General features: G+C 39.6%; 1 protein-coding gene across 2 annotated transcripts in view; it reads left to right on the top strand.

Annotated features, from left to right (window-relative positions):
- The window catches only part of mybpc1 (myosin binding protein C1), a 46,463-nt gene that overhangs the window by 5,808 nt on the left and 15,160 nt on the right, over positions 1 to 25,495 (top strand). The window contains exons 2-22 of one of the 2 annotated variants that reach the window (XM_041780768.1): positions 2,048 to 2,074; positions 4,490 to 4,561; positions 5,467 to 5,565; positions 5,851 to 5,973; positions 6,900 to 6,947; positions 10,891 to 10,932; positions 11,438 to 11,479; positions 12,159 to 12,269; positions 13,843 to 13,991; positions 14,087 to 14,204; positions 14,293 to 14,344; positions 14,964 to 15,020; positions 19,845 to 20,011; positions 20,100 to 20,232; positions 22,208 to 22,216; positions 22,658 to 22,782; positions 22,894 to 22,999; positions 24,391 to 24,557; positions 24,667 to 24,832; positions 24,903 to 25,009; positions 25,105 to 25,241. In XM_041780768.1, the coding sequence (XP_041636702.1) occupies positions 2,048 to 2,074; positions 4,490 to 4,561; positions 5,467 to 5,565; positions 5,851 to 5,973; positions 6,900 to 6,947; positions 10,891 to 10,932; positions 11,438 to 11,479; positions 12,159 to 12,269; positions 13,843 to 13,991; positions 14,087 to 14,204; positions 14,293 to 14,344; positions 14,964 to 15,020; positions 19,845 to 20,011; positions 20,100 to 20,232; positions 22,208 to 22,216; positions 22,658 to 22,782; positions 22,894 to 22,999; positions 24,391 to 24,557; positions 24,667 to 24,832; positions 24,903 to 25,009; positions 25,105 to 25,241 (2,057 nt within the window). Of the gene's footprint in view, positions 1 to 2,047; positions 2,075 to 4,489; positions 4,562 to 5,466; positions 5,566 to 5,850; positions 5,974 to 6,899; positions 6,948 to 10,890; positions 10,933 to 11,437; positions 11,480 to 12,158; positions 12,270 to 13,842; positions 13,992 to 14,086; positions 14,205 to 14,292; positions 14,345 to 14,963; positions 15,021 to 19,844; positions 20,012 to 20,099; positions 20,233 to 22,207; positions 22,217 to 22,657; positions 22,783 to 22,893; positions 23,000 to 24,390; positions 24,558 to 24,666; positions 24,833 to 24,902; positions 25,010 to 25,104; positions 25,242 to 25,495 lie in introns of those variants that run through there. The other variant, XM_041780767.1, reaches the window with a different exon arrangement.

Genomic DNA, 25,495 nt, shown 5'->3' with positions numbered 1-25,495 from the left:
GGTGGCAGCTTAACATTCAAGGTGAGCAAAGGCTTTGCTCACCTTTTGATGTGTTATACTTGAAAGCAGGCAACCCAAAGAGTTTGCTGGGCCCCTGAAAAACCAAGTGAATGGGCCCTCCCCAGTGGGAATTTATTGATGATATCATTGCATGTGTTTTCAATCATTAGCGCCTAGTTGGTGTCTTTTTGTATAGTTACCTCATTTTGGAGCTGAAAATTGTGTCAAGCAATTATAGGCTTTAAATGTTGAAATTAATTATTTATGCCATTTTAACCAAATTTCACCACTCTTAACCCATTTTGCCACTTTTAACCCATTTCCAAAACTTTTTCCATTAATTTCTGACACTTTGAACCCATTTTCCTCATGTAACCATTAGTTACCACTTTTCATCACTTTTTCCACCCAGTCATTGTCATTTCAGAACGATTTGTCATTTTAAACCCACTTTTGCCACTATTTCTGCCCATTTTTGCCACTTTAGACCATTTTTTTCCACTTTTTGCCCATATTTTCCACTTTAATCCCCTTTTCTCCCATTTTGTCCAACCAGTTTTACCCATTTTTTCTCTTTGTGCCCATTTTTGCTACTTTAGACCCATGTTTGCCAGTTTTTATCCACTTTCTGCTACTTTCTCTGCCCATTTTTGACATTAATCCAATTTTGAAACTTCAGAATCAAATTTCTTCACTTTTTTCTTCCTAGTTTTGCCACTTAAAACCCATTTTCCACTTTGACCACATTTTTACCACTTGTAGTACATTTTTGCCACTTTTTAACCCCTCTTTACTACCAGTTACACCTCTTTTCACCACCTTTTGAGTTATTTTCACTACTTATTCCAAAAACTTTTGCCACTTTGTAACCATTTTTACTTGCTTTGTAAAATTTTGCTTTTTTGAAACCCTTTTTTCCACTTTTTATTCCCTTTTCACAATTTCCACTTTTCCCTTTTTCCCCCTTTTCACTATTTCCACCTATGTTGGCATTTTCAAATCAATTTTAACTACTTTTTTTTACTATTACTAATGACTCTTTAACCATATTTTCCTTTTCTTTGTACATTTTTTCCCCTTTTTGACCCATATTTGCCACTTTAAACATGACCTGTTTTAAGAAAGGGAGATTACAATTTTAAAAATCTAAATTTTTCTACAGTATAAACTCTCACTCTCTCTTATATGAGTGGTTATTATTTAGGTAAAAATGCATTGTTATGACAGCTTGACTTTACAATGGATCTTGATTTTCCTGACCATCCAGCTGGCCCTCAGAAAGCTCGGCCCTTTATGGGTAACCTTTCTTAAGAGGCGATGGGTACTTTTTCAGCTTACTTGTCTTTATGATCCAAAGCCTTCCAAAGTTTAGGAAAGTTTGTAATGACAACTTTAAGCTCAATATTTAAGTTCTTGATCATGGTATTTCTGTAGCATTTATACACTCGACTTGTGCTTTAATTATTGCAAAGCTCTGGAGGCCAGCCTTGAGTCTTGTCTTGAAACCTTCCTACTACATTTACTTTGGAAAAGTCTTACTAATCTGAGGGACATGGAAAGGGCAAGCCACTCCAGATCTGTCATGACTAGTCTGAAGCTCACGAATACTAGACAAAGTCCCTGACTTTGTGCTCCACTAACCCACTTATAACATCACAGGTCAATATTTCAACTTTTGTCATTGCATGCTAAGGGTCACATGGATGCTTTGATGTGTTGAGGTCCTGCATTGAGTCCTGTTACAGGTTCTGAACGTCTTATCAAGATGTCTCTCCCAACACCCCCTTATATTAGTTTAAGTCTAGACGAGGCAGAGGGCAAACAAATGGTGTGTCATGGGGGCCTTGATCATAATCAGTTAAGACTACATGCTGTCTGAGACTGTGGAGCCATCCAGAGATGATATGGCTTAGCTTTGAATGAATATCAATGTACAAGTCAATGAGCACAAACAGACAGAGGTTTACGTACTTTGTTATGCTGATTACATTGAAGACATGTACAATCTCATCATGTTTAACAGTGTTTTTTTTTTCCTTTTCTCTAGATGAGACACCAAACAGCCAGCCAGAAGGTGAGTGAATGACGTTGCAGCTCTAATCTCCACCTGTCTGACAGATTAGAGCTGCTTAATGTATGCATAAGAGCAGAAACATGTTGTATAGTAGGGTAGTGTAGTATTTGAGGAGAAACCAACATGGAAGGGAATTCCTCTGTCGAAGTGTGCTCATCATGTTTGCACTAAGGTTCACAGGTTAAAGCTGAGCATGTCTACACATGTAACATGACGATTACAACTCTGAACTCGGCGTGAATGTGCAAACACAGTGGCATAGTAGTGTAAATGTGGAGCCAATAGTCGGCAGTATGGACATGATGCCATGCTCTAAAGCGATCTGTAGCGAAGACCGAGCTGTCAGCATCTCTGACATTCCTCTCGCCAGCCAGCTGATCCCCCTCTGTTGATTCAGCTGACGCCTCAGCCGCCCTGGCTGCCCAATGTGAGCAAGGTGCTGGCATGCAATTGGCTTTTTGCCGGCGCTGGGGTTTGACCTTGGAGCTGCAGCATCTTGGGGCTCCATCATGGCCAGGGAGGATGTCAGCTTTTATAGGGTTCGACTAAAAACACCCTAATAGTAAATTATAGCCTGGAGAACGATCGAAGATTTTAGTTGTATAAGACAGTAGTGCACTGATTCATGATTCCATCCGCATTATTAGGCAGGTAAGTTAAAAATGTAAAAACTCACCGATACACTTTTGCCAGCTAAAACATCTGGGCACTATTTGACCAATTTCTCAATTTGGAGAGAGGAATCAGGCTGCAGACCGCAGATTTCTAACATTCTTTCTTGCAGAGCATTACTGTGAGACACCTCCCCTGTCAGAACAGAAGTGACATAATTTGCCAGTAAACATATTTCCTGTTTTAGATTTAGCTTTAACTTTATTCATAAACAAAGTGTGGCAGTTACATTCAAGAAATAACCACATTACAACCGTTGCAGGCTCACAAACTTTACATAAATAAAACAGAGAAAAAGATCAGAGATCTAATCTGGGATTGAATTATGTAATACATTATTATATAGACCCATTAGTGAGGTAGTTACGGCTCACTGTAGCTTAAGCTAACAAAGCTATAGCAAGCCCCCACCTGGGAACAACTATTAAAAAGATCTTGCTTTAGCAAACAAAACATTAGCTACATAGCTACACTATGTAGCTGAGGCAGATTTGTGAGCTTTAGCTATGTATGCGTCATACCTTGCGTAGCTAATGTAGCTTTGTTATCTTTAGCCTTAGCTATGTTAGCTGCATTATAATGTTTTCCTGGCGGACAAGCTCATCTACTATAAGCTGTTTTCTTAAAACAGGTAATCACTTTGTTTTATTAGCTTTAGCTAATTATAGCATAGCTATGCTAGCTATGTGGATAAGGTTACAATGTAAGCCAATAAAGCTAAAGCTAACAAAGCTAAAGCATGCCATCATTCGCATAACTACTTCTACAAATGATCTCAGTTAAGCAAACACTACCTATGCTGAAGTAGCATAAACCTACTGAAGCTAACTCTGTTAGCGTTAGCTATGTAGCATATGTAGCTATGTAGCCAACTTAGCTAACCCACATAAAAAGGGTTGATATTTACAGGCTTTTTAAGGCAATAAGTTCAGGCAAGACAAAATGGTTAAAAAATAGCTCAGGGCTTGAAGTGTTGATCCAGTCTTATTTTTAAAGTTTTAGCATGTATTTCCGTCCTTACAGAGGTGACATCTCACAGTAGTGGTCTGTAAGAGGGGGTGTCTGGAATTGCTATCTGTAGCCAGACTGTCTTGAAATTGGAAGCTTCAGTACTCCGATTAAATCCAAATACTTAAAGGTAGTTTCTTAAGGAACTTGCATTACACATCCTGGTTAAGCCATTTTAAGTGCAATTCTTCTTACCGTTGCTCGCAGAAACATTAATACTTTAGGTAAGAAACGACTGCAAAACAATGACTGACAATGCACGACACTTTCAGCAAGTGTTGCGGTGTTAATATAACAATCAACATATAAATCCTACCCCTTGACGCCTGCATGATAAGTACCCATCGTACAAACACCACAACGCCTTGATGGAAGTAAAAAGTACGAGGTGGAATCTGGCCTTGATACTATTTTAAATTTGTGTGTATTTCAACCTTAATGACCTTAATCTTGGCGTATTAACAGCACACTCTAAACAGTTAATAGCACCATGTGGTAGCATAGAACAGGACAGTATATCTTTGCTGTATTAAATTAGACTGTCTCCTGAGAAAATGTCATGAGTTTTGAATTCCCAGGGAGGTGGGTGAGTCTGTTTTGTGTGACTCCTGACTTGTCTGACTGTTTTATGGATGCTGATCTGAGTGCGAGGTTGAGAGAGGCATTGCAGATGCAGAAGCTTTGTGCTTTTGAAAGCAGCTGTGTCATCCACAACTATATTTGTCACATGCTCAGAAAGTGTTGCCCCAGACAGTAATGGTGTCCTGCCCCTTCCTGAGATTTCCCTGGAGGTTTCTCCACCCCCAGGTGGGTATCCCTGATGCCCCCTTCCACTTGGGTCAGAATGTTTGCACATCACACTCACATCACGTGTTGGATTGGTGTGTGCCGACACAGTTTTATTTCTTCTTAATTCACCCTGTGAGGCCTGAAACTGCATTTTTGCATACATATGACTTCAGATCACGCTGTATGTTCACACATAGTTAGCTGGTAGGCATCCACCTCACTGCAGAGCACATGTCCACATGCCTGCATTGTTTGAATGCATTTGCCTTAGCACTAGGTGCTGTTACTAACTTCTGCTGTGGCTGTCTTTGTATTTTAACTGTATGACCTATTGAATCATCATACAGGAAGCCAAAGAGGTATGAGGGAAGTTGGGTTTTACTGACTCCATTGGCTATCTGTCAACTTTTAATGGTACAAGCAAGCAGTTCATTTCGTATAGTGGTTGAGTCGGTACATCCCTGCTTCCTTGATCCCTTCATTGTATGAGTATAAAATGACCAGATAAATGCTGAATATTGGATGCAAGTAAAACATGAGACTATCCATCAATTTAGTCCAGAAAGGAGTTATAAACATTGGATCTATTTTCCTGATAATTCACACAAAATTTTCATTTGCCAAGAGAATTGAAACCTCCAGATTCTGGGTTAGCCAGAATGCTAGCACCAATGCTATTAATAAAACACATATGCACTGATATCATTAATAAATCACAACCAAGGAAGGCCCATTCACTGAGTTTTTAGTGGACCCAGGCAATCCTGAGGGCAGGCCTGCCTGGATGGTACACTTGGAAACTTAGTGTTGTGGCGATCTGGTTATTTGATATTCATACATGTACTGTTTGAGCAAGCGTTGTCTTGCTGGGCTGTTGTGCTTGATGCTTGCTGCTTCAGCCTGGCGCTTTGTCTGCTGTACAGAGGCAGTAGCAGAGGGGCAAGAGCCAGTAGAGACTGATGGGAAGCAGCCAGAGCCCGCAGAGCCTGAGCCAGTTCAGGCTGTGGTGGCTCCGGAGCCGAGTCCCAAACCTGAGAACAGCTCAAACCAACTAGAGCCTGCAGAGCCTGAGCCAGTTCAAGCTGTGGTTGTGGCTCCGGAGCCGAGTCCCGAAGCTGTGAACGGCTCAGACCAACCAGAGCCTGTTGTAGAGCCTGTCGTAGAGCCTGTTATAGAGCCTGTTGTAGAGCCTGAGCCAGTTCAGGCTGTGGTCGTGGCTCCGGAGCCTAGTCCCGAAGCAGTGAATGGTTTAGACCAACCAGAGTCTGTTGTAGAGCCTGAGCCAGTTCAGGTTGTGGTGGCTCCAGAGCCCAGTCCTGCCAAGAACTGCTCAGACCAACCAAAGCCGGTCGAGGTTGGGGTAAAAGAGCAAGCAAAGTCCGCTAACACCACTGACAAGGGAGAAGGCTCTTGCTCTCCCCCACCTCCTGGTAAGTATATCTCTTACATGTTAATCAGTCCCATGTCTCTCTGAAATGCATGCTTACCCCTTGACTTTTTTAGGTGCTACTGCAACAAGCCCTGTTAGCGGTACTAGTAATTCCAGTAGCACAATACATAGCTGAGCAGCATGGCAAACTCTTTATTTGATCCCAAACGTAGACTTACCTCCAATTGGATGCTAAAGGATTGCCTTAACTTCTGTGTTGATAATGCTATGGACTCCACTTACGTGTCAAAGCCATGCACTGACTTTTTATTTTATTTTGTGCTTTTGTGGCTTCACTTGCATGCAGACTTCAAAGAAATAGTTGCACTTCAGGGCTTCATGGTTTCAAGAAGTCTTAGAAATAATAGACTAATAAATAAGGACTAATAGATGAAGTACTCATCAAATTCTGAAATGGCAAACTGAAGGTGATGCAAAGTGTTCGCACGGTGAGTGGTCAAACCAAATTCCTTTGAATATAACCTAGAACCATGAAATTAAAAGCCAAAAGACACAAAAACAACAAATGTCCAGGTTTCCTTGATTTTCCAAAGATTCTTTGAAGTTACACCAAATCCCCAGCTTTGTTGGCTTGCTCATGAGCATCTTCTACAATAAAGACTGATTTTAATGTTACACCTTGTGCAGCTTGTGCTTTTGTCACTGCAGCTTCAGAAGAAGCTTTCACAACACCATACATTTTACAGACAAACAGCACTTAGGGTCTTACAGAGCTCAAGTCAAAGTAATCCATGAGATTTCAGTCTCATTTTTCTTGTCCAAGAGCTGCATGCCATGTTCCATTCATTTAAGTCTTGTCTCGCATGTCTTCAAGGCCTTGTCGGCCTGCCAGTCTTGTGTCTTGTTGGCCTGCCAGTGGAGCATTTTGATAGGTGGGTGTATTTGTCAATGACACCTTTATTGCAGATGATGATGATGCTGCAGCCACTACCCCATCCCCAACACCCCGACCAGGTTGGTACCCATAACAACCCTCACAACTTCCAAAATTCATTCAACTTTACCTCACTCAGTGAGGACAGCTCTGGTCTAAAAAGGACTCCTATGGCCTACTTAGTCTCTCTGAAGATTGCTAAAGTATTCTTAGCTAACAGTGTGGAGAGGCGATAGCTGGTCAGGTACAGTGTGTTGATTATTTAGGGATACAAGAGAAGCAAAATCTAACCTTTCATTGGTTCATTAGTTTGGCTTTTTGGTTTGTAATGTAGATCTGAGTGTTACATGACCTGGTTTGTATTCTAGTCTAGAAAGGCTTAAAACTACTCCTAAGTTGAAACACTATCTCTATTGCAATCTGTATACATTTCTAACTGTTGCACTGACATACATGTATTTAATCTGTGATTTTTACATTCAAAATTCTTACAAGCACATCGTCCTTTATTAAGTCAACTCAAATAAAGGTTTAGATGTGAAATGCTATTTCACATGTATATATACAATATAAATACATGGTTGCTTTTTGTGTACTTAAATAAACATGTGCATATTGAGGCCCTGGAGTCCCAAAATTTGAAAACTATGATATTTTGTCCACAAGATTATTTTTGTGTGTAGAAGTAATCATCTTGTGTGCACAAGATATTTTTATTGTGTGCACAAGTTTAAAACTCGTACGCAAAATTTATAGTTTTACCCTTTTTGTGACTTCGAGGCTCTGTATGTGCTTATTATTGTAAACTGTATTGTTTAAAGTCTTGTCTTTCTACAAAAAAGGGAATGCTGCTAAAGGTTAGCTAACAAAAATGTTGTTTTTATGTCCTTGGACAGTTTCATAGTAATAATTGTTATGCTCCAACATAACAGTTTTTTGATTATATTTTTTCAATATAGTTTGACAGTATATATAAAATTGAGTTCATATTCCTAAAACAAGCCTTGTTTCTTTAAAGAAAAAAATCCTTTTTTTCTTTAAAGAAACAATCATGTTAACAAATTGCTAATGTAGCACTTCTAAATTTTCTGGAAATTGGCATTCCTTTTTGTGTTGATACATTTACTTTATTGTCATTAACTTCAATAAAAAAGAACTCAAATATTTGGAAATTCACTCATTTGCTGTCTTATCAATGCTTTTCTCAGTACCAAGCTAGCTGTTTGAGTGAGAGCATAGGTATTTAGCCTAGCTTAACAACTGGAAGCAAAAGGTGGGAAAGTGTTGAATAAAACTAAATATCTTTCAGTGATTTAAAAATGCAATTAGCCCTTAGCCAAATTTACCCAAGAGCTAGCTGTTTTTTTTATTATCTTCAGTAAACTGCACGGTCATGTTTGCTGACTGCTGGTCTCAGCTACATTTTGGTATCTTACAGGGTTATTTTAGTATTTTTTAAATTTGGGTTGTGTGAGGTACTTGGCATTGTAGTACAATTAGCCTCCAGTGATTTCAGTGAGCGTTGCCCCTTCAAACAGGATGTGCTTGGGGAAGCTAGGCTATGCAGCACTACAGACAGGTATTGCTGCTCCATGTAATTTAGCAAGTTTTAGATAAAAATTGGCCATAAAACAATGTTGGCCCAACTGTATGCTATATTGAACATTTGAAGCATTTTATTTTTAATCTAGAAAGCCTATGTGTTTGGCACTATAACTTTTGGCTACATGCTCTTTAGCCTCAGTGTATCTGAGCTGTTACCATCTCTGGGCTTTGTTAGAGAGACAAACACCAAATTAAGCTCAAACTAATTTTTCAGCTCAGCTGACAAAATGTTTTAAGAAGGTAAACACAGCATGCTGACCGTAACTTTTGTAATTATTAGCCATTAGAATAATGAAGCAATAGTTATAAACTTACCTGAAGTGAAGTTGGGGCATGGGCTCAGTTTCCAAACCTACACCACTAGGTTAGCTAACCAGTCTCCACTAAAGTTTCTCTCCCTGGCTGTGTTTGAAACCACTCACTCATTCCCTACTCCCTATCCACTATATAGTGAGCAGTATAGTGGACTACAGAGTGGACTCCACTACAAAGCACAAAAATGATTTCGGACACTACTCTGGCTGCGGGAAATGACGTCATTGCCCTCTCACAATTAAAACGTTTCGCAACAACGGCTTGTAGATTTCGATAACAACTACTGAGGATCGAAATTAACGGTATAATTTCACTGAAAACTGATACTGAATGTAATGTATTTTCCCCCCAAAATAAAAATACTAAAAGATAGAAAAGCTTGTGTTTTCAGTGGCAAATAGGGTGTATTTTTGTGTATAATGTAACTTATTTTTGCATAAAGATTATGATCTCATGTCTTTTAATCCTCAGAGTTACTCAGTTTTAAATGCTTAGCATTTTCTTACAGATTTAGTTAAAACCAACACACAAAAAAGTATTAAATTAAGTTTTTATATGTGTTCCTGTGCCCCTCTCATTCGTCCGTCATGTTAGGGAGCAGCAACCGCTATGCATGATGGTAAATATTGCTGGGCTAGTGGGAATCAGTTGTTCACTACTTTTCAAAATGCATTGTGGTATGAGTGCGCTATATACTGAATAACAATGCTTACTCAGAATTCGGACACCACTATAAAATGGCGTATTCACGATATAGTGCCCTATATAGTGAATAGGGAGTGATTTTGGACACAGCCCCTGTCTTTCTTTCTCCATCTGTAGATGTTCCTCCGTGTACTTCAGGTCATAAAAGTATCCCCTGGATATCCTCATTAAATGGCTCTAGTCAAAATCGCTCATTTCAGTTTTGTTTTAGCTTAGTCACTTCTTGTTTCCTGTGACAAAGCCTGCAGACCTAACCAGCTAGCTAATTTTTACCTAAAACTTGGTAAGTTGGACAGAGCAGCTATACTGGTAGTGCTATATAGCCTAGCTTTCCCAAGCGCATCCTGTTTGAAGAGGCAACACTCACTGAGGTAACTGGAGGCTAATGGCACTATTGCCAAGGATCTCTTCACTCCAACTTCTGAAATACCTAAATATCTCTTTGTTTGTGTGAATAGTGGCAGTTGAAGCAAACATTTATACTAAATACATGCATGATAAACACTAAATTGCATCAAAGCAAGACAGCTTGTAGCTGAGTAAAGGCTGAGGAGCTAAGCTAACTTTCCCCTCTGCATTTTGCCTTCATGCTAGGCTATGCTAAACACTGTGCTACCACTGTATTAAAAACAAATTTCTTCTACTAATTTAAGTCTTAGTGAAGGCTCATTCATGTTTCTAATACTCACACGGATATTTAGGAGCCTTCAATCCGTGTTCTGTATTTTCTATCAGGTTTTTTGTTAATTTTCTTGAAGCTAACGAATGGACCAAACATAGCAGTTCCATTGTGAACTGTTGGGGCAGTATGGAAAGCCATTTAAACATATGTTTGATATCGGTACTATCGACTGTTGTTTAGCTCTACTATTACTCATTTTTTTAGTACTAGTACTCATTTTTGGCCCACTAGTATGCGGCTAGGCCTCACTATTAAAGCAAAGTGTTACTACTAGTACTTCTTGTAAAATTAAAAATATCTACTTCTACTAGCAGACTGCTTTCGAGTTTACTAGAAGAACTCATAGAGTGAAAAGTCTTTACTATTGCTACCAGTAAGCGCAGAAATACCCACTGTTACTACTAGTACACATGTTTTTGAGCTGACTAGTAGAACTAGTAGAGAGTAGAACTGTTTGAGCTAAAAAATGTAAGTATGTGGGTATTGACGGTTGGGTCGTTATGTACGAATCTCACTACATACGTAAAAGGAACATAAATGAGCCCTAAAGCAGCAAATTAGTGAATTTACCAAAAAATTTGGAAGAGTAGTGTTATTTCAGTGACATTTTTAGTTCACTAAAAGTCATGTGACCTTTTTGACTCTTAGAGACTAGACCATGGAAAGTAGCTGTTAAATCTGATTAATCTCAATGAAAATTGTGCTTTTTTTCACAGAAGAGGCCAGTACACTCAAGAAACTCTCAATTGAGCTGCCTAGTAAGATCCCTCTGTTAAATCTTACCACCATTTTAGATTTTAGTTCACTCAAATTTAGAGTTAAGGCCAGTCTGAACGTAGAAAACATGGTGATGACATGTTTATTTCTAGATATTTTTGTGTGTTTAGAATCTAGCTTCTTTTAAAAGAAGAAAACAAAGGTTTATCCATGCTAACATATTAGGATACATCATATCATACATCATTATGCTTGTTAGACTTTCACTGGGTTATGTGATCATGCTCTTTGTTTTCAGTACACATAAATTGATCATTTATGTGATTACATCTGGAATTCTGTTCATTCATCTGTTCATCTTAACAGTCAAACCAATGCATAAGAGTTTTAATATATCAGACCTCTGATTCAGAATTCCTTGAAACGTTGCTTGTCTATCTGTTATTGCTTGTTGCTTTGACTTTCTCTGAGTGTGTGCTTGCTTCAGTGGACTTTACAGTACTATTTCTTACAATATGCTGTAAATTTCTCTCTGTCTTTGTTTAGATGATAGCGTCCCTTTGCCAGAAATGGGGAGAAAAGACTCAGGTAATAAAATAGTGGCCTTAAAACAAGACTTATGTGGTAACTATGCTCATTTTTTCATACAGTCGACCGGTATCCAGAATATGGCTCCTCCAGTTTCCTGTCATTGCTGGTCATGTTGAGCCATGCTAGCATTTTGTTAGCATAACCCCGGTTCATTTTTCCAATGACTATTCAACAAGGAGGTGTGTTTTCTTGACATAGCCCCAATTTCTTGGGGTTCCTGACTGCATTCATGGACATTTGGGCAATTTAAAGGATTAGAACATTTTCAGGTAGTACTTGATGGATAGCTTCCAGCAGTCAGCTGGCCCAAACAACTTCTAACAACTTTAAAGGCTAACTTTTCATACTTTATATTCAGACTTCCCTTTGAAAAGAAGACTGGAGCTCTGGAAAAACAAGAACAAGTTGCTGGAAACGGAACTCACACGTCTTTCTTGTGTTTTATGTTGTCTGTTTCATGCTTTCCATGTTGCAAAATGCTTAAATTCTAATGCTGAATGAGTTGTGATGGCTGAAAGTGAAAGACTGTGTGCGTCTTATTCTCCACTGGTAAAGTAAGGCTAAGACTGTCAGATCAAAAGTGAAAGGTGGGTGTGTGAATTCTTCAACTGTATTGCTATATATTTTCTTGCATAATGGCCACTGTGTCATGAATGTGTTTCTCCTAACTGACCAGTGTGGTCACTGGGAGAGGGCCAGCCTCCTGAGGAACTGGAAAAGCCGATTGACACTCCACCACGGTCCACCCTGCTGATAGAGAGTCCCCAAAGTGCCTCTGTGACTGTGGGTGAGTAAATGCATAACTAGACATCATGAAGGCAGAGTCATAGATGCTTTTCAGGAGTAAGCGAGTGCTTGGGAAATTAAAATGTTACACTAAATGTCACATAGTTGGGTATTCTTCCATTCAGTGCTGTTGGCTATTGCTAGATCATCAATGCCTGCCAAAAGTCCCCAGTGTCCTGATTGTTAATGTGAATGTTAAAAAAAACACTCCCTATGGAAAAATATTGGTAAGTAATAACTTCCCAAAAAGAAAGTAAAGTCACTTTTCCTTTTGGTTTGTCTTTCTCAGCTCTGTTTTCACGCTGTTGGGGCAGAGATCCCACACATTCAGCTTGTTTATGTGTCATTCAGCAGCTCATAAATGTTTCATATATTTGTGTCTCATTGCAAGAGTGCTACTAAAGGAGAAATAACACATGTCAAACTGAAGGAAATATTTCATAGGCCTAAAAAGACAGATAATCAAACAGGAGATGCATATTGTCACTTCTAGTGATATCAGAATCTTGTTTGCAGATGTTAATCATCACTTGAACTGGGTTAGCTTTGGCTTAGGTAAGGTTAGGTTAGGCTAGGCTTAGGTTCTGTTTGGCTTTGGTTATGTAAAGTTCAGTAAGGCAAGACTTCAGTTAGGTGTGGTTCAGTTTGGTTAAGTGAAATCTGGTAGGTTAGGCTTGGGTCAGGTTAGGGTAGGGTAGGCTTAGGTTAGGTTTAGGTAATATAAGGCTTAGTTTAGGTTAGGTTTGGCTTGGTAAGGTTAGTTCAAGTTGGGGTGAGGTTAGGATAAGTAAGGCTTAGGTTAGGCTAAGGAAATGTTAGCCTTAGGTTAGGTTCAGTTAGGTAAGGCATAGGCTATGTTGGGTTAGGTTTGGCAGGGCAGGTAAGGTTAGGCTAAGGCCAGGTTAGGTTAGGGTAAGGTTAGGTGGGGTTAGGCTTAGATCAGGGTTAGGTCAGGTTAGTCTTTGGTTATGGTAGGTAAGACTTAGTGTAAGCTCAGGCAATTTTAGGTTTAGGTTAGGCTTATGAAAGACTTAAATCAGGCAAGGTTTGGTTAGCATAAGTAAGGTTAAGGTAAGACTTAAAATAGGTTAGTTTAGTTTAGTTTGGATTAGGTTTCGGTAAGGTTTGAATAAGGTTAGGTTGGATTGAGGTAAGGTTTAGGTAATGTTAGCCTTAGACTTGGCTTTGGTAAGGTTAGTTTAGTTTAGGTCAGGTTAGGTTAAGGAAAGGCTTAGGTTGGGTTTTTGTCACATTTAGGGTAGGCTTAAATTAGATTAGGTTAGTTTTCAGAACTAAGCGTCCTGAGTAAAAAAAAAAATATATATATTTTTTTAGTTTTCTCTCAAAGCGCTCTTTGGTGATTGTGAGTCGGGTTAGTGTTAGTGCTTGTCAATGCCACTTCACCCATCAAAATGAAGAAGGGTTAGGATTACGTTACCACCTCTGTCAACAACAATTGAGCCTTGGAAACGTATATGTCTCATTTCTTTTAGGGTACTAATTCCAGGTGTAAACCTGCTGTTGTTTATTGTTTATTATTTATTGATTGGACTTATGTACTGTTTGATTGAAAGGTGGAGACATAACCTTTATTGCCAAGGTGGAGGCCAAAGATCTTCTCCGCAAACCAACAGTCAAGTGGTTCAAAGGAAAATGGATGGACCTGGCCAGCAAGACGGGGAAGCACTTACAGCTGAAAGAGACATTTGATCGCCAGACCAAGGTATTGTACAGCTAAACACCAACCTTTTCCAGCCCTCTGTCAAAGCAACAACTCCCAGTTCCATGCTAATGGTGGTTTCATATCTATACTGGCAGATCCACACATTTGAGATGCATATCATCAAAGCCAAAGAAAACTATGCCGGAAACTACAGGTGTGAAGTCACCTACAAGGACAAGTTTGACAGCTGCTCCTTTGACTTGGAAGTTAAAGGTTTGTTAGAGCATCAAAAGTGCTTTCAATTCATCCCAACATAGCCACAGAATACAGACAGAGCATATGTGTTTTTACTGTCTTACAGAGGCTGAACAAGGCTCACAGAATATTGATATTCGATCAGCTTTCAAAAGAAGGTAAAATAAGGATTGTGTGCTGCAGATATGTTATTACCAAGGAGTCAACAGTATGATAACAGTATTCAGCTAAGTTTTAACTCCAAAGAATAGGATCTCTGACAATTTAGTACTAATAAAAAAATAAGTAGAGAAATAGAAAGTGCAATGCACATTTCATCTTTTGCTGTAGTACTCTAAGTGTGACATGATGGTTGTGATAATGTCATTCACCTTTTATTAAAGGTAATTACAATTCAACCAGTCAGCTCAATGTGTAACCAAAGGCCAACTCTTGCCTTTAAAATCTCCCTCCAAACAATGTGTCTGCAAAGCAATGCAAAGCATCCCAGTGTCCCAATGTTGCTGCTCAGTAATGTTGCTTCAACATTACTATGACAATGTTGCCTGGGACTGCTCATGAAGCATCTTACACAAAATGCCTTGTGTCAAGTTTTTATCTGCATAGACATAAAAAAGGACAGGGACTTTGTGTAAGCACCAATCATGTGTTAGCCTAAAGCTAATGGATTGATTGGCTTCTGAGCTTTTGCTTTGCGTTGCTGTATTAGCATTGTTTTATAGTGCAACTGTTTTAAGTCTGATTAAATCTTTATTAATCTCTCCTTGTTAACAACAGCAGTGAAGGACAAGAGGATGCAGGAGAGCTTGACTTTAGTGGTCTCCTTAAACATAGGTGAGAACCACATCCCCACCCCTGAGTGGATTTTTGTCCTTTTCAGCATTTCAAGCCCCTGTTTTTGGATGTGCTTCTTTTCTCATTTTTTCCAAATATTTTCAACTTTGTACTTTAGGTTAGTGTTAAAGTGGCAACCACATATTTATAGATTTAACATACACCAACAGAGGTTTTCAAAGTCTGGCTTCCACTCAAACAACAGAGCAAAACTGTGCCACATTTGAACCTGAAATAAAGAAATTCATAGTGTAGCAATAAGTCAATTTTAATGGATTTTGCAGGATGCATATTTGTGGGGTCAGTTTGTTGGCTACAGTACATTTGTGTTTAACAGGCTATATTTTTCTATATATGGTCAAATGGCACCATTAAAGACACCTAAATTATCCATTAGCATTTCCTGTTCACTATTTAGTTTGCTTTTGAACATTCAGATACCAAGTGGTAATCCAAAGTACAACTATAGTGAGTACTGTGGACGATTTGCTATCCCATAGCTAAGGCTCCATAGGAAGGTGGTCTATAATGCCTTCATTCAGATTGGTATGGCAGATACTGCAGGTACTGGCATGCATCAAAGATCGCCCTAGTAACTAATGTGATCTGCAGTAGTCCACCAGTAAGCAAGAAGTAGGTAAGAAGTGTTGGAGTGACTGTTCCTCAGTAGGTAGAATTGGTCGTCCTGCAATCGGAATGTTATGGGTTCAATCCCCAGCTCCTGCAGGCACTTGTCGATGTGTCTTTGTGCAAGACACTTAACCCTAATTTGCTAAAAGTAATTTACATTTGAAAAAAATCACCCTTTTTGCATTACTTTTCTAAATTCAGGCTAATATGTCCTGATTTATTTGTCTTAACAGTGGCATTACTGCACTCAGAATGCACAGAGAGACAGCAACAGTAAGCCTGAGAACTTTAAAAATGATGTATCGGGACTGATTTGCGGAAGAGGTGGGAAAATGACGTCTAATTGCATGTCCTCTTGGTATCTGAGTGCCCAAAGCAGACTGTTAATGCAAAATGTAAGCAGGGTTAAAGATGAACGGATAAAACATCCTGTTTCTGGGGTGCGCTGGTAGTCGAGTGGTTAAGGCGCGCACCACGTAAGCGGACAGCCCGGGTGCTAATCCAGCCTGAGGCCCTTTGCCGCATGTCTCTCCCCACTCTTATCCCTGTTTCTGAGTCCATCCACTATCCTCCTCTATTCAATAAAGACACATAAAATGCCCCAAAACAAATCTTTAAAAAACAACATCCTGTTTCTATGGTAGTTTGAGTAATTAGAGGAACTACTTGTCCATAATTTCTTCTTTGATTTTTGTCTGATTAGGACATTAGAGTTTCTAACTCTGAATCTAAAAGTTTGAGTAGACTATGAGAAGGTTGGGCAAATTTTGACGCGAGTTGTGGCAAAGTTGTGACACCATTGCCTCATGCACTTTTCAACTCTGTGCAGTTTGAAAACCTCTGTGCTATACCAAAGCTACCTGGGTGGCTCAGTCAACACCATCATACATGCCTAAGACACCACGGAGCATTTAACAGAGCACAAATAGTCCTAGGCAGTGACACCAGTGTTCACCAGTTAAATTACCCATTTATTGTGGGCTTGTCTCTTCTCTCCCCTACATATTCAGAAATCAAAGGTTAGTAGAGAGAAACCAATAGGTTTTTAAACGATTAGACCTTACTGCGGGTGAGTAATCCTGTAGAATCCCCAGCATGACGTGTAGCTCTAGGAATTGGACGAGCAAGAGTGTTGGCCTACTGTAGTACGGTAACACTTCATTTGAAGGCAGCATTCCTAACCGCTCCCTCAGCAAACATTAACGATTGAAATGGGCCTTGAACTGTAAATGATTTGGTGTTATTTCTTCACTTTTGGTGAAGTAAAACACCACCGTTTCAAAGCACCATTTTGAATCATTAATGTTGGCTTTTGGGCCATAAGGAAATGAGGCTGTAAAATAGTGTTATCGCTACATTGTCATTTTGTTTCAGCCTGGAAATACAAGGCAAATACAACCATGTTTAATTCAGCTTTCTTTGTAATTGCCTGGAAATAAACACAAAGAAATAAAGACATAGAATGAAGTCAGATTTGATGCTATTTACGTCCAACCTTTCTGACATTTGGGAAAATGTCTTAAAAGGAAAGGGCTGACTGAATGTTCTTTATACACAGTGATGGATACATTCATGTCAAGGGCGATGTGTTTCTAACTGACATCTCACTAATCTAACATGTCCGGGAGACCTTTTCATCATCTGACCATGTTGGAGCATCTCTGAAGTGATAACTTAAACCAACAACAAACAAAGGGATGGGCCAGTTCAGATGAGTAATAAAAAAAGACATGAAATAATTGCTTATTAATCAATTTTTGTGTTGCAGGTTACCTCTAAGTCCTTGCATGCTGCTTATAAGCATGGGCAGGTTTATTTTTACAGTGTTTTAGATGAAATTATTTTTCTCTTAAGTTAAAAAAGTTGTTTTTTTATGTCCCTGCATTTGTCTGCTATTGAGCCATACACTACTAATCAACCCCATGCTTTTATTTGAAAAAAAGAAAGATATCTTCTCCTTTATTTAGCTCCCCTTTAATGTTCTCCTTCATGTATCAATGCATACCAGAAACCTATAATAATTATGATTAATCAGGAGTTACCCTAAATATTATCATAACAATCAGACCTCAGTAACGACTGTATATTTAGATGGACAAAGCAACAGCCATCTGGGAGTGAAGCCAAGATATTAAGAGCTCCCCCTGCTGGATGGCTGCAGCATAGGTCATAAACCCCATAAAGTCCATATTAACAGATGGGACATGGGTCTAACTTTACAGTTAAAAGACACATCAAACAAATTTCTGTCAAAACTGGATTCAGTTGCTATAGTTAGTTCTTATTATTCTGATTAATGCCCCAGTGTTCATTTTTTAAGGTATTTTTGTTTCAGTATTAAAAAGAGTGAATTGGATGTGAAGATTGAAAGCTCTAGTAACAACTTCAGTTCTATGGCTTTGTAAAACAGATAGGGAGAATAGAGGAGGACAGACAAGAGGAAATGTGATGAAATCAACAGAGTTAGGGTTAGGCTAAACATAACCCCAATCCTACGGTGGACTAGAGGTTAGATTAGCTGACAAAGCCTGAGACTGGCCCAGTGCGACCTGGCCCAGCCCAGAGCTTGGTCAGGCCAGAATACCCCCTCCCCTCAGGCCCAGGCTGGGTCAAAGGAAGTAAGAGAAGTCTTTTGATAAAACTTCCAGTCAAACAGCTTATTTACTAAAAATAACATAACTGTTTAATTAATCATTAATATAATTAGCAAGAAAAGCTGTTCAGAAGTGGCGCTGCCAGCCAGATTCACCTGATTGGCGCAGTGGGGAACTAGCAAGAGAGAGAGAGCAACTCAGGGAACAGCATTGCAGACTGCAGTCTCCCAGCCAGCATGTCCATGTGGGCCCTGCATGGGTCATATGCAGGCTGCAATATGGGTTCCATGCTTGTCAGTGGCCCAACCATTGCCCATGTGAACTCCATATAGGCCCCATCTCTAGAGGTCCCAGCTAGATCCCACTTGAAGTTCACATGGGCGATCACAGGTGGGCTACCATGGAAACCATGGACAAGCTCACATGCATCCTGCATATAACCCGTATGGGGCTCACATGGATGTACTGGCTGGGCTATTAATGGACTGATGCTCTACAAAAATCTCTGTGTGTTCAGAGCTCATTGATGTGTGTGCGTCTGCTTGTCATCCTCACTGCTCTGTTTATCATAAACAGTAACAGGCCATGTCTGTAATACATGCTGTTGTTCTGTGCTCAAAATTGTAGTTTAAAACTTTATCTATAGCAGCCAACTCACTGAAAAGTTTTGCATTCAAAGTAGGCTTGGCCTGGACTGGACCAGGACAGAGAGAGAACTTGAAATGGCTTTAGTAGGGTTGAGCTGGATTTTTTTAGGTCCAGTCTAATCTTTGCTTTGGACTGTACCAACCTGAGGGATTTATCACTAAACTAAATGTGTGCTTCTGTCAGCAGAGGCAGGTGCTACACCAGCACAAAGGTCAGCATCAGTGACTAATATTTTTGCCACAACAAAAAGACCTATGGTAATGAAACTTGGGTAATGACCAAAAGGGTTAGGGATCATGGATTCAAGCAGTCAGAATAAGTGTCTGTTAGTCCTAGAGATAAGGCAGGGAGCTTGGAATATCTGATCAGGATGCCTCCTGGGGAAGATCTAAAACTCACTGGAGGGATTACGTAGCCTGGTGAATGCCTCAGAATCCCCCAGGAGGTGCTGAAAACACTGATGAGGGAGGGAAGACAGGGTTGACTTGCTTTGCCTGCTGCCTCCACAACCTGACTCCTGATAAAAGAGAGAAAATGAATTTGTTGATATTTAATTTAGACTTTTTACGATCCATTTTACTTCTTTAGTGATCACTTTAAAATAGAATCCTGTTGACATGTCCTTGACCCTGCATGGTTAACTTTCTAAGCAAATACAGGAACACTTCTATTCCTAACTTACCTGTGCTTTCACTCCTTTAAAATTACAATAACACCCCCTGAAGCTAATTCCAACACAAACACAACACGCCCATCCCTTTGTGTGACATGTCCTGAGGAACGGTTTGCAAAGAATCATGACAAGAAAATCAAATTTCCAAAAGCAATGAAAGCTAGGTATTAAAAAGTAATCCAATTGCATAATGGTGAACCTTAGTTCCTCAAGACAAGTTGCAAACACCTGCCTATGACTCCTACCCTTACACTTGTCCATCATACCTGGCACCATTAGGGAGCCGAAACAGCAGGACGATACTCCTGAGATCGACGTGTGGGAAATCCTGAGGAACGCAAAACCAGATGAGTATGAGAAGATCGCCTTTATGTATGGCATCACAGACCTGAGGGGTCTGCTGAGGAGGATGAAGAAGATCCCAAAAGAGGAGAAGAAAAGCGAAGGTGAGCCAAACTGTTCATGCAAAAATGGGCGGTGAACTTTGGTCAAAAGCAAAATCTGGACCTTGGTTTTTATCCTTTCTTTAAAAAGCATTTGCAAAGAAACTGGAGCCTGCGTACCAGGTGGATAAAGGTGGAAAGATTCGCTTGGTGGTTGATCTGGCCGACCCCACGGTTGATCTGAAGTGGTACAAGAACGGGCAGGAAATCAGACCATCTCCCAAGTATGTGACTTCTGTTTCTTCTGTCTATCTTCTGTGTCCTCTCCCCTTCAACACTGCACAAATGAAAACCGTTTTAGTTCTGAAAATGCGTTTCATTTGTGGGATTCTTTACTGATTGTTTGGTAGATTGTGTTTTCATTTTGTCACCAATGAAAAACACAATGGTTCACATGGTAAAGCTAAAAAACATACAACAAAGAAATATTTACACAAATTAGCCAGTAGAAAATAGCTTAGAAAGACAATACCTCAGCGTATGCTTACATCACTCTCACAGTTTACTTTATGAGTCCAGTCTACTCTACTGTGAACCATTACCAATGAAAAAATAACGTTTTTCTCGGCTCTAATGTGGCTCTTATCAGCTCCATACAGTCTCACATACATGTAAGTACATGCACAGTACTGTATATAAGTTCCCAGAGCTACATTTGGGTGTAAATGCGGTGTCTGATGTAGATTGTTGTCTTTATTTGCCATTAACTGCTTTATATGTCCTCCGCACAGGAAAAAGGTGGTACCTCCTTCAAAGGTCTTTAACTAAGTTTGGCTTTGGAACCGACTAAATAGATTTCAAATAAGAAAATTATCTAGGGCTGCAAGCAGCACTGAAGGGCCCTCCACCCCAGTGCATGTTGGGGTATTTTGCAATCGTGGGTGTGTAGCAACCCGTGCAGTGTGCTGCAGTACAGCAGAGAAACCATGTAGATCCTCCCAGGACTGTCTTTGAGTTAGAAATAATGAGCATATTGCACTTTGTATGTGAGGTAGTACTGGTTGTCAACAGTAGGTGGCAGTATGACAAAGCCAGATGCTAATTTGTCGAAGTGACAGGACAGGTATTTATTTTTAGGTAAAATTCAAACAAGATTGGATGTTTTATGTTAGAGATGTTATTGGCTCCTCCCAATAGGTAGCACTATAGCACAACCAGAAATTTGTACATTTGAAAATTTGTACATTTGAAGCAAATCAGATGTTTATATGACACTTCAACTTCCTGCTAAATGGCGAGATATAGTAATGCCTATAATCCCCTTTAATGAAATATGTCAGTGTTGTGGAGAAAATTTGAAGCCCTTCTTTGAAAATCTTTAAGTATTTTCAAGTCGTTAAGTACAATAAGGGTTATACAGAAAAGACCTAAGTGTGTGACTTCCTGTTGCCAGTTGGGGGCACTTTCATGAGATGTCTGCATGTAGGCATTTTCATTGTGAAACTGCTGCTTTGCCATAAAATTTGGAAGAACACAGAATAATTTATCCCAAAGTCACGATGGGATTTAGTGAATATGCACAAAAAAGAGGCTTTGTTTTTCTCGTTGCCACATGGGGGCACTGTGATAGAAAGTGGGATCAAGGGCACGAATATATTCAAGTTAAATGTGGGATCATCCCTGTGATGTTTGGCGATGATAGTTAAAAGCACTGAAAAGTTATATGAAATCATCATTTAAACTCTGGCCCCTGGTCACTGCCTTATTTCCAGGTAGTCTAGAATGAATCTGGAGTCAATCCAATGAAATTCCTTGTGCAAGAATGTTAAAATGTGAAAATTGGCGAAACCACGTGCACGACTTGCACAAAACAACTATCAGATAAGTATTTCTATGGGGTGAGATATTTAGCATGTAAAGACCCCCAAAACAAGCTGCAAAGATACATGGATTACAAACTTAAAATTGTTGCAAACTGGATGAAGATATAGTCTAAACATAACTTCTGTTCAAAGCCATGCAAAGTTAAAGCCATCTGGGAGGTTATTGCTGTTTTCTGGTCTTGGTCTCCGAGGCTCCCTGTTCCGAAGACTCCACTCTCTCTCTCTCTCTCTTTTGACACTACTGTCGACTACATATTCCCCTCTTGGCATGATCTCTCTCTGTCTTTGTGTGTTTGTCTACCTCCTGTCTGCCATAATCACTTCCTGTGTACTCCCTGTGCTCCGGCCCCATTCTGGCTCCTCTGCTGACCTTTAGTCAAAGGAAGTAAGTTCATCCATCCATTCTCCACGCCAGAGTTTTGGTGTGATCCTTCCTCATTTTCTAGCCTGAACACTGGGTTTGTGAAGTGGATGTGATGCATGCTTGGTAAATAAGGATGCTGCATTCATGAGAATTGACCCATGAGAATTGACCCTGTGATGTGACTGACTTTTGATTATAATTTATATAATACATTTTTTCTTAACTTTGCCTCAGTGAAAGATAAGGACAAATAAAGAGGGGCTTCTGGTTGGTGGGTCAGCCAACAAAGGGTCAATTACTCCCATGGTCAATTAAAATCAGAGATAATTTGTGAGGTTTTGTTTTCTTTTTTCCTTTTTTCTTTCTGTTTTTTTGCACATCCCTATCTTAGGACAACTGCATTTTGACTCATATGGTGTAACTTTGGAGCACAATTATGTGATTAATGGACTTCCTGTTTAGGTACATTTTTGAGCATAAAGGCACACAGAGGATTATGGTCATCAACAACTGCACCCTGAGTGATGATGCAGCTTATTCTGTAGCTGCAGGAGATGAGAAATGTTCAACAGAGCTGTTTGTCAAAGGTATCTAGATGAAGTGGAAATCTTCATTGAGCTTATAAAGAACTACAAACCACAAAATATACAACTGTTTTGCCATTCTACTTCAGTTTCTTATGTCTTTCTCCCCTAAAGAGCTGCCAGTTAAGATCGTTAAGGAGCTTGAGCCTGTGAAGACCACTGTGAATGAGAGGATTGAGCTGGAGTGTGAAGTGTCAGAGGAGGGCGCTCAAGTCAAATGGTAAGACTATATGAAAGTATGTATTTGAACATTCACCACATATTTTCCACAACATCTCATCTCACATCTCAGATGTTTAAGGTTGATTGAACTGCCTTCCTTTACGGCAGAATAAAGAAGCTGGTTTGTTAAAATGAAATAAAGCCAATGCTAATGTTAAATATTGCTGTAAATACAACCTCAATTACAAAAAAGTTTGGCTGCTTTGCTAAATGTTGATAAAAATGTAATCCAATGGTTTGCAAATCTGATAAGCCCATATTTTATTCACAGTAGAACATAAACACCATATCAGGCGTTGACACTGAGACGTTTTAACATTTCATGGAAAATACTTGCTCATTTTGAATTTGATGGCAGCAGTGCATCTCAAAAAAGTAGGGACGATGCAACAAAAGACTGGAAAAGTAAGTGGTAAAAATGAAAAAACAGCTAGAGGAGCATTTTGCAACTAATAAGTTTAGTTAATGGTAACGGGCCAGAAACAGGACTAGGTATAAAAAGAGCATTTTAGAGAGGAAGAGTCTCTCAGAAATAAAGATGGGCAGAGGTTCACCAATCTGCCAAAAACTGCATCTCAGAAGTGTAAAAAATGTTGTTGTATCATGCCCAGAAGAAAACATTGTTGTCTCATTTAAAATGGACTGATGCAAAATGGAAAACTGTTCTGTGGTCAGATGAATCAAAATTGGAAATCCTTTTTGAAAACCACAGATTCCCTGTATGTATTTATTTGATTTTGAATGACATGGCTTTACTTTAATAATTTATTTTAAATTATTTTGCAGACCCCCAAGCTGTGGCTCGTGGACCCCTAGGGGTCCCCAGACCCTAGTTTGAGAACTACCGAATTACGATACTTTGCAATACCATACGTTACAACACAAAACAATACAAAACAATACGACAAGACATGGCATGATACGTCACAACACGACACAATACAATATGATATGGTATGACACGTCACAACATGATAGGATACAACACAATAAGATGCACCAATAAAATATGATATGATACCCTAATCCTCATGAACAACATTTGTGAACATTCCAAAGCACAAAAAAGATGCCATACAATAAAAAATATTGTGATTCAATATGATGCGATATAGGTGACACTGTGCCATACAGCCAATATGTTATGAAGGATAATATACTCAAAGACAAGATTACATTATGAACCATATAATGCTCTTTATAAAATACAAAAGAGGATACTTTCTCAGTCCACACGTAAGAAAATTATCAGTGTTTACCAATGAATTTTTTTGATAAAACGCTCATAAAACAACAATGGAATACTCAAGTGTATGTTTAGCTTTTTGCTAGCTTTGTCACATAATATACAAAGTATGTTTGTATTCTAAATGCTTTTTACTCCTTTAGGATGAAGAACGGTGTTGAAGTCCCAACAGGGGTTCGCTCCAGATACAGAGTAAAGAGTGAAGGAACAAAGCACTACTTGGTAATTGATGATGCCTCCAGGGAGGACACTGGGACATACTCCATCATGGCCACTGGTGGCACATCTGAGGCTCACGTACAGGTTGACTGTATGTAGCATTCCAGTCATTTTTCATTTCTTCTAATTTACATGCTTTTAAGATAAAACAGCATTAATTTATCTGTGTTGCTTCACACAATTCTTTTACTTTGAATCAGTGAAACCACTGAAAATATACCAGGACCTACAGGATATCACAGTGCTGCTTGGCCAACCCCTCAAGCTGCACTGTGAGATTTACCCAGGCAATGTCCCAGGTCGTTGGTACAGGAATGGGCAGCTGATCCAGCCCAGTGACCGCATCACCATTATACATAGAAACAAGTATGTAATCTCTCTCAAGCTTTGTTCATTTATAACTTGATGTACTAACGAAAATAACTTTTTTCCCCAGGGTCCATCGTCTTGAAACTGAAGCTAGCTCCCTTCACGATGCCGGAGATTACACTTTCGTACCCGAGGGATATTCACAGAGCCTGACAGCCAAAATTCACATCATTGGTAAACTATCAATGCTGTATTTGTGTGTGTGTGGGGGGGGGGTGTTACAAAAATGTGGGTTTTGTTAAACTCTAATGTGTTTTAACTTTCTGCAGACCCACCAAGAGTGCACTTGGACAGCTTGAACTTCCCAGACAACACAGTGACAATAGTGGCAGGAAACAAACTCCGCCTGGAGATTCCCATCAGTGGAGAACCAGCACCCAGGGTGGTGTGGATGAAGGGAGAAAGGGTGAGCATGAATTTTCAGAAAAGTCACAATTATTTTGTTGACCCCCTGCCCTCTTGAAGGCTTTCCAAACCCTTTTGGTGTGAATTTTGTGGAAATTATTGCCCATTCTGTAAAGCATGTACGAGGTCAGGCACTGATGTTGGGCAAAAATGTCTGGCTTATTCCAGACCGGACCCATCAAACAATGTCTTCATAGTTTTGCTTTGTGCACTGGGGCACAGCCATGTTGGAATAGAAGGGGCCTTCCCCAAACT

The sequence above is a fragment of the Cheilinus undulatus genome, linkage group 23, assembly GCF_018320785.1.
Source record: "Cheilinus undulatus linkage group 23, ASM1832078v1, whole genome shotgun sequence".
Classification (NCBI taxonomy): Eukaryota; Metazoa; Chordata; class Actinopteri; order Labriformes; family Labridae; genus Cheilinus; species Cheilinus undulatus.
Note: the sequence above shows the minus strand (reverse complement) of the source record. Positions and strands in the feature narration are given on the sequence as shown.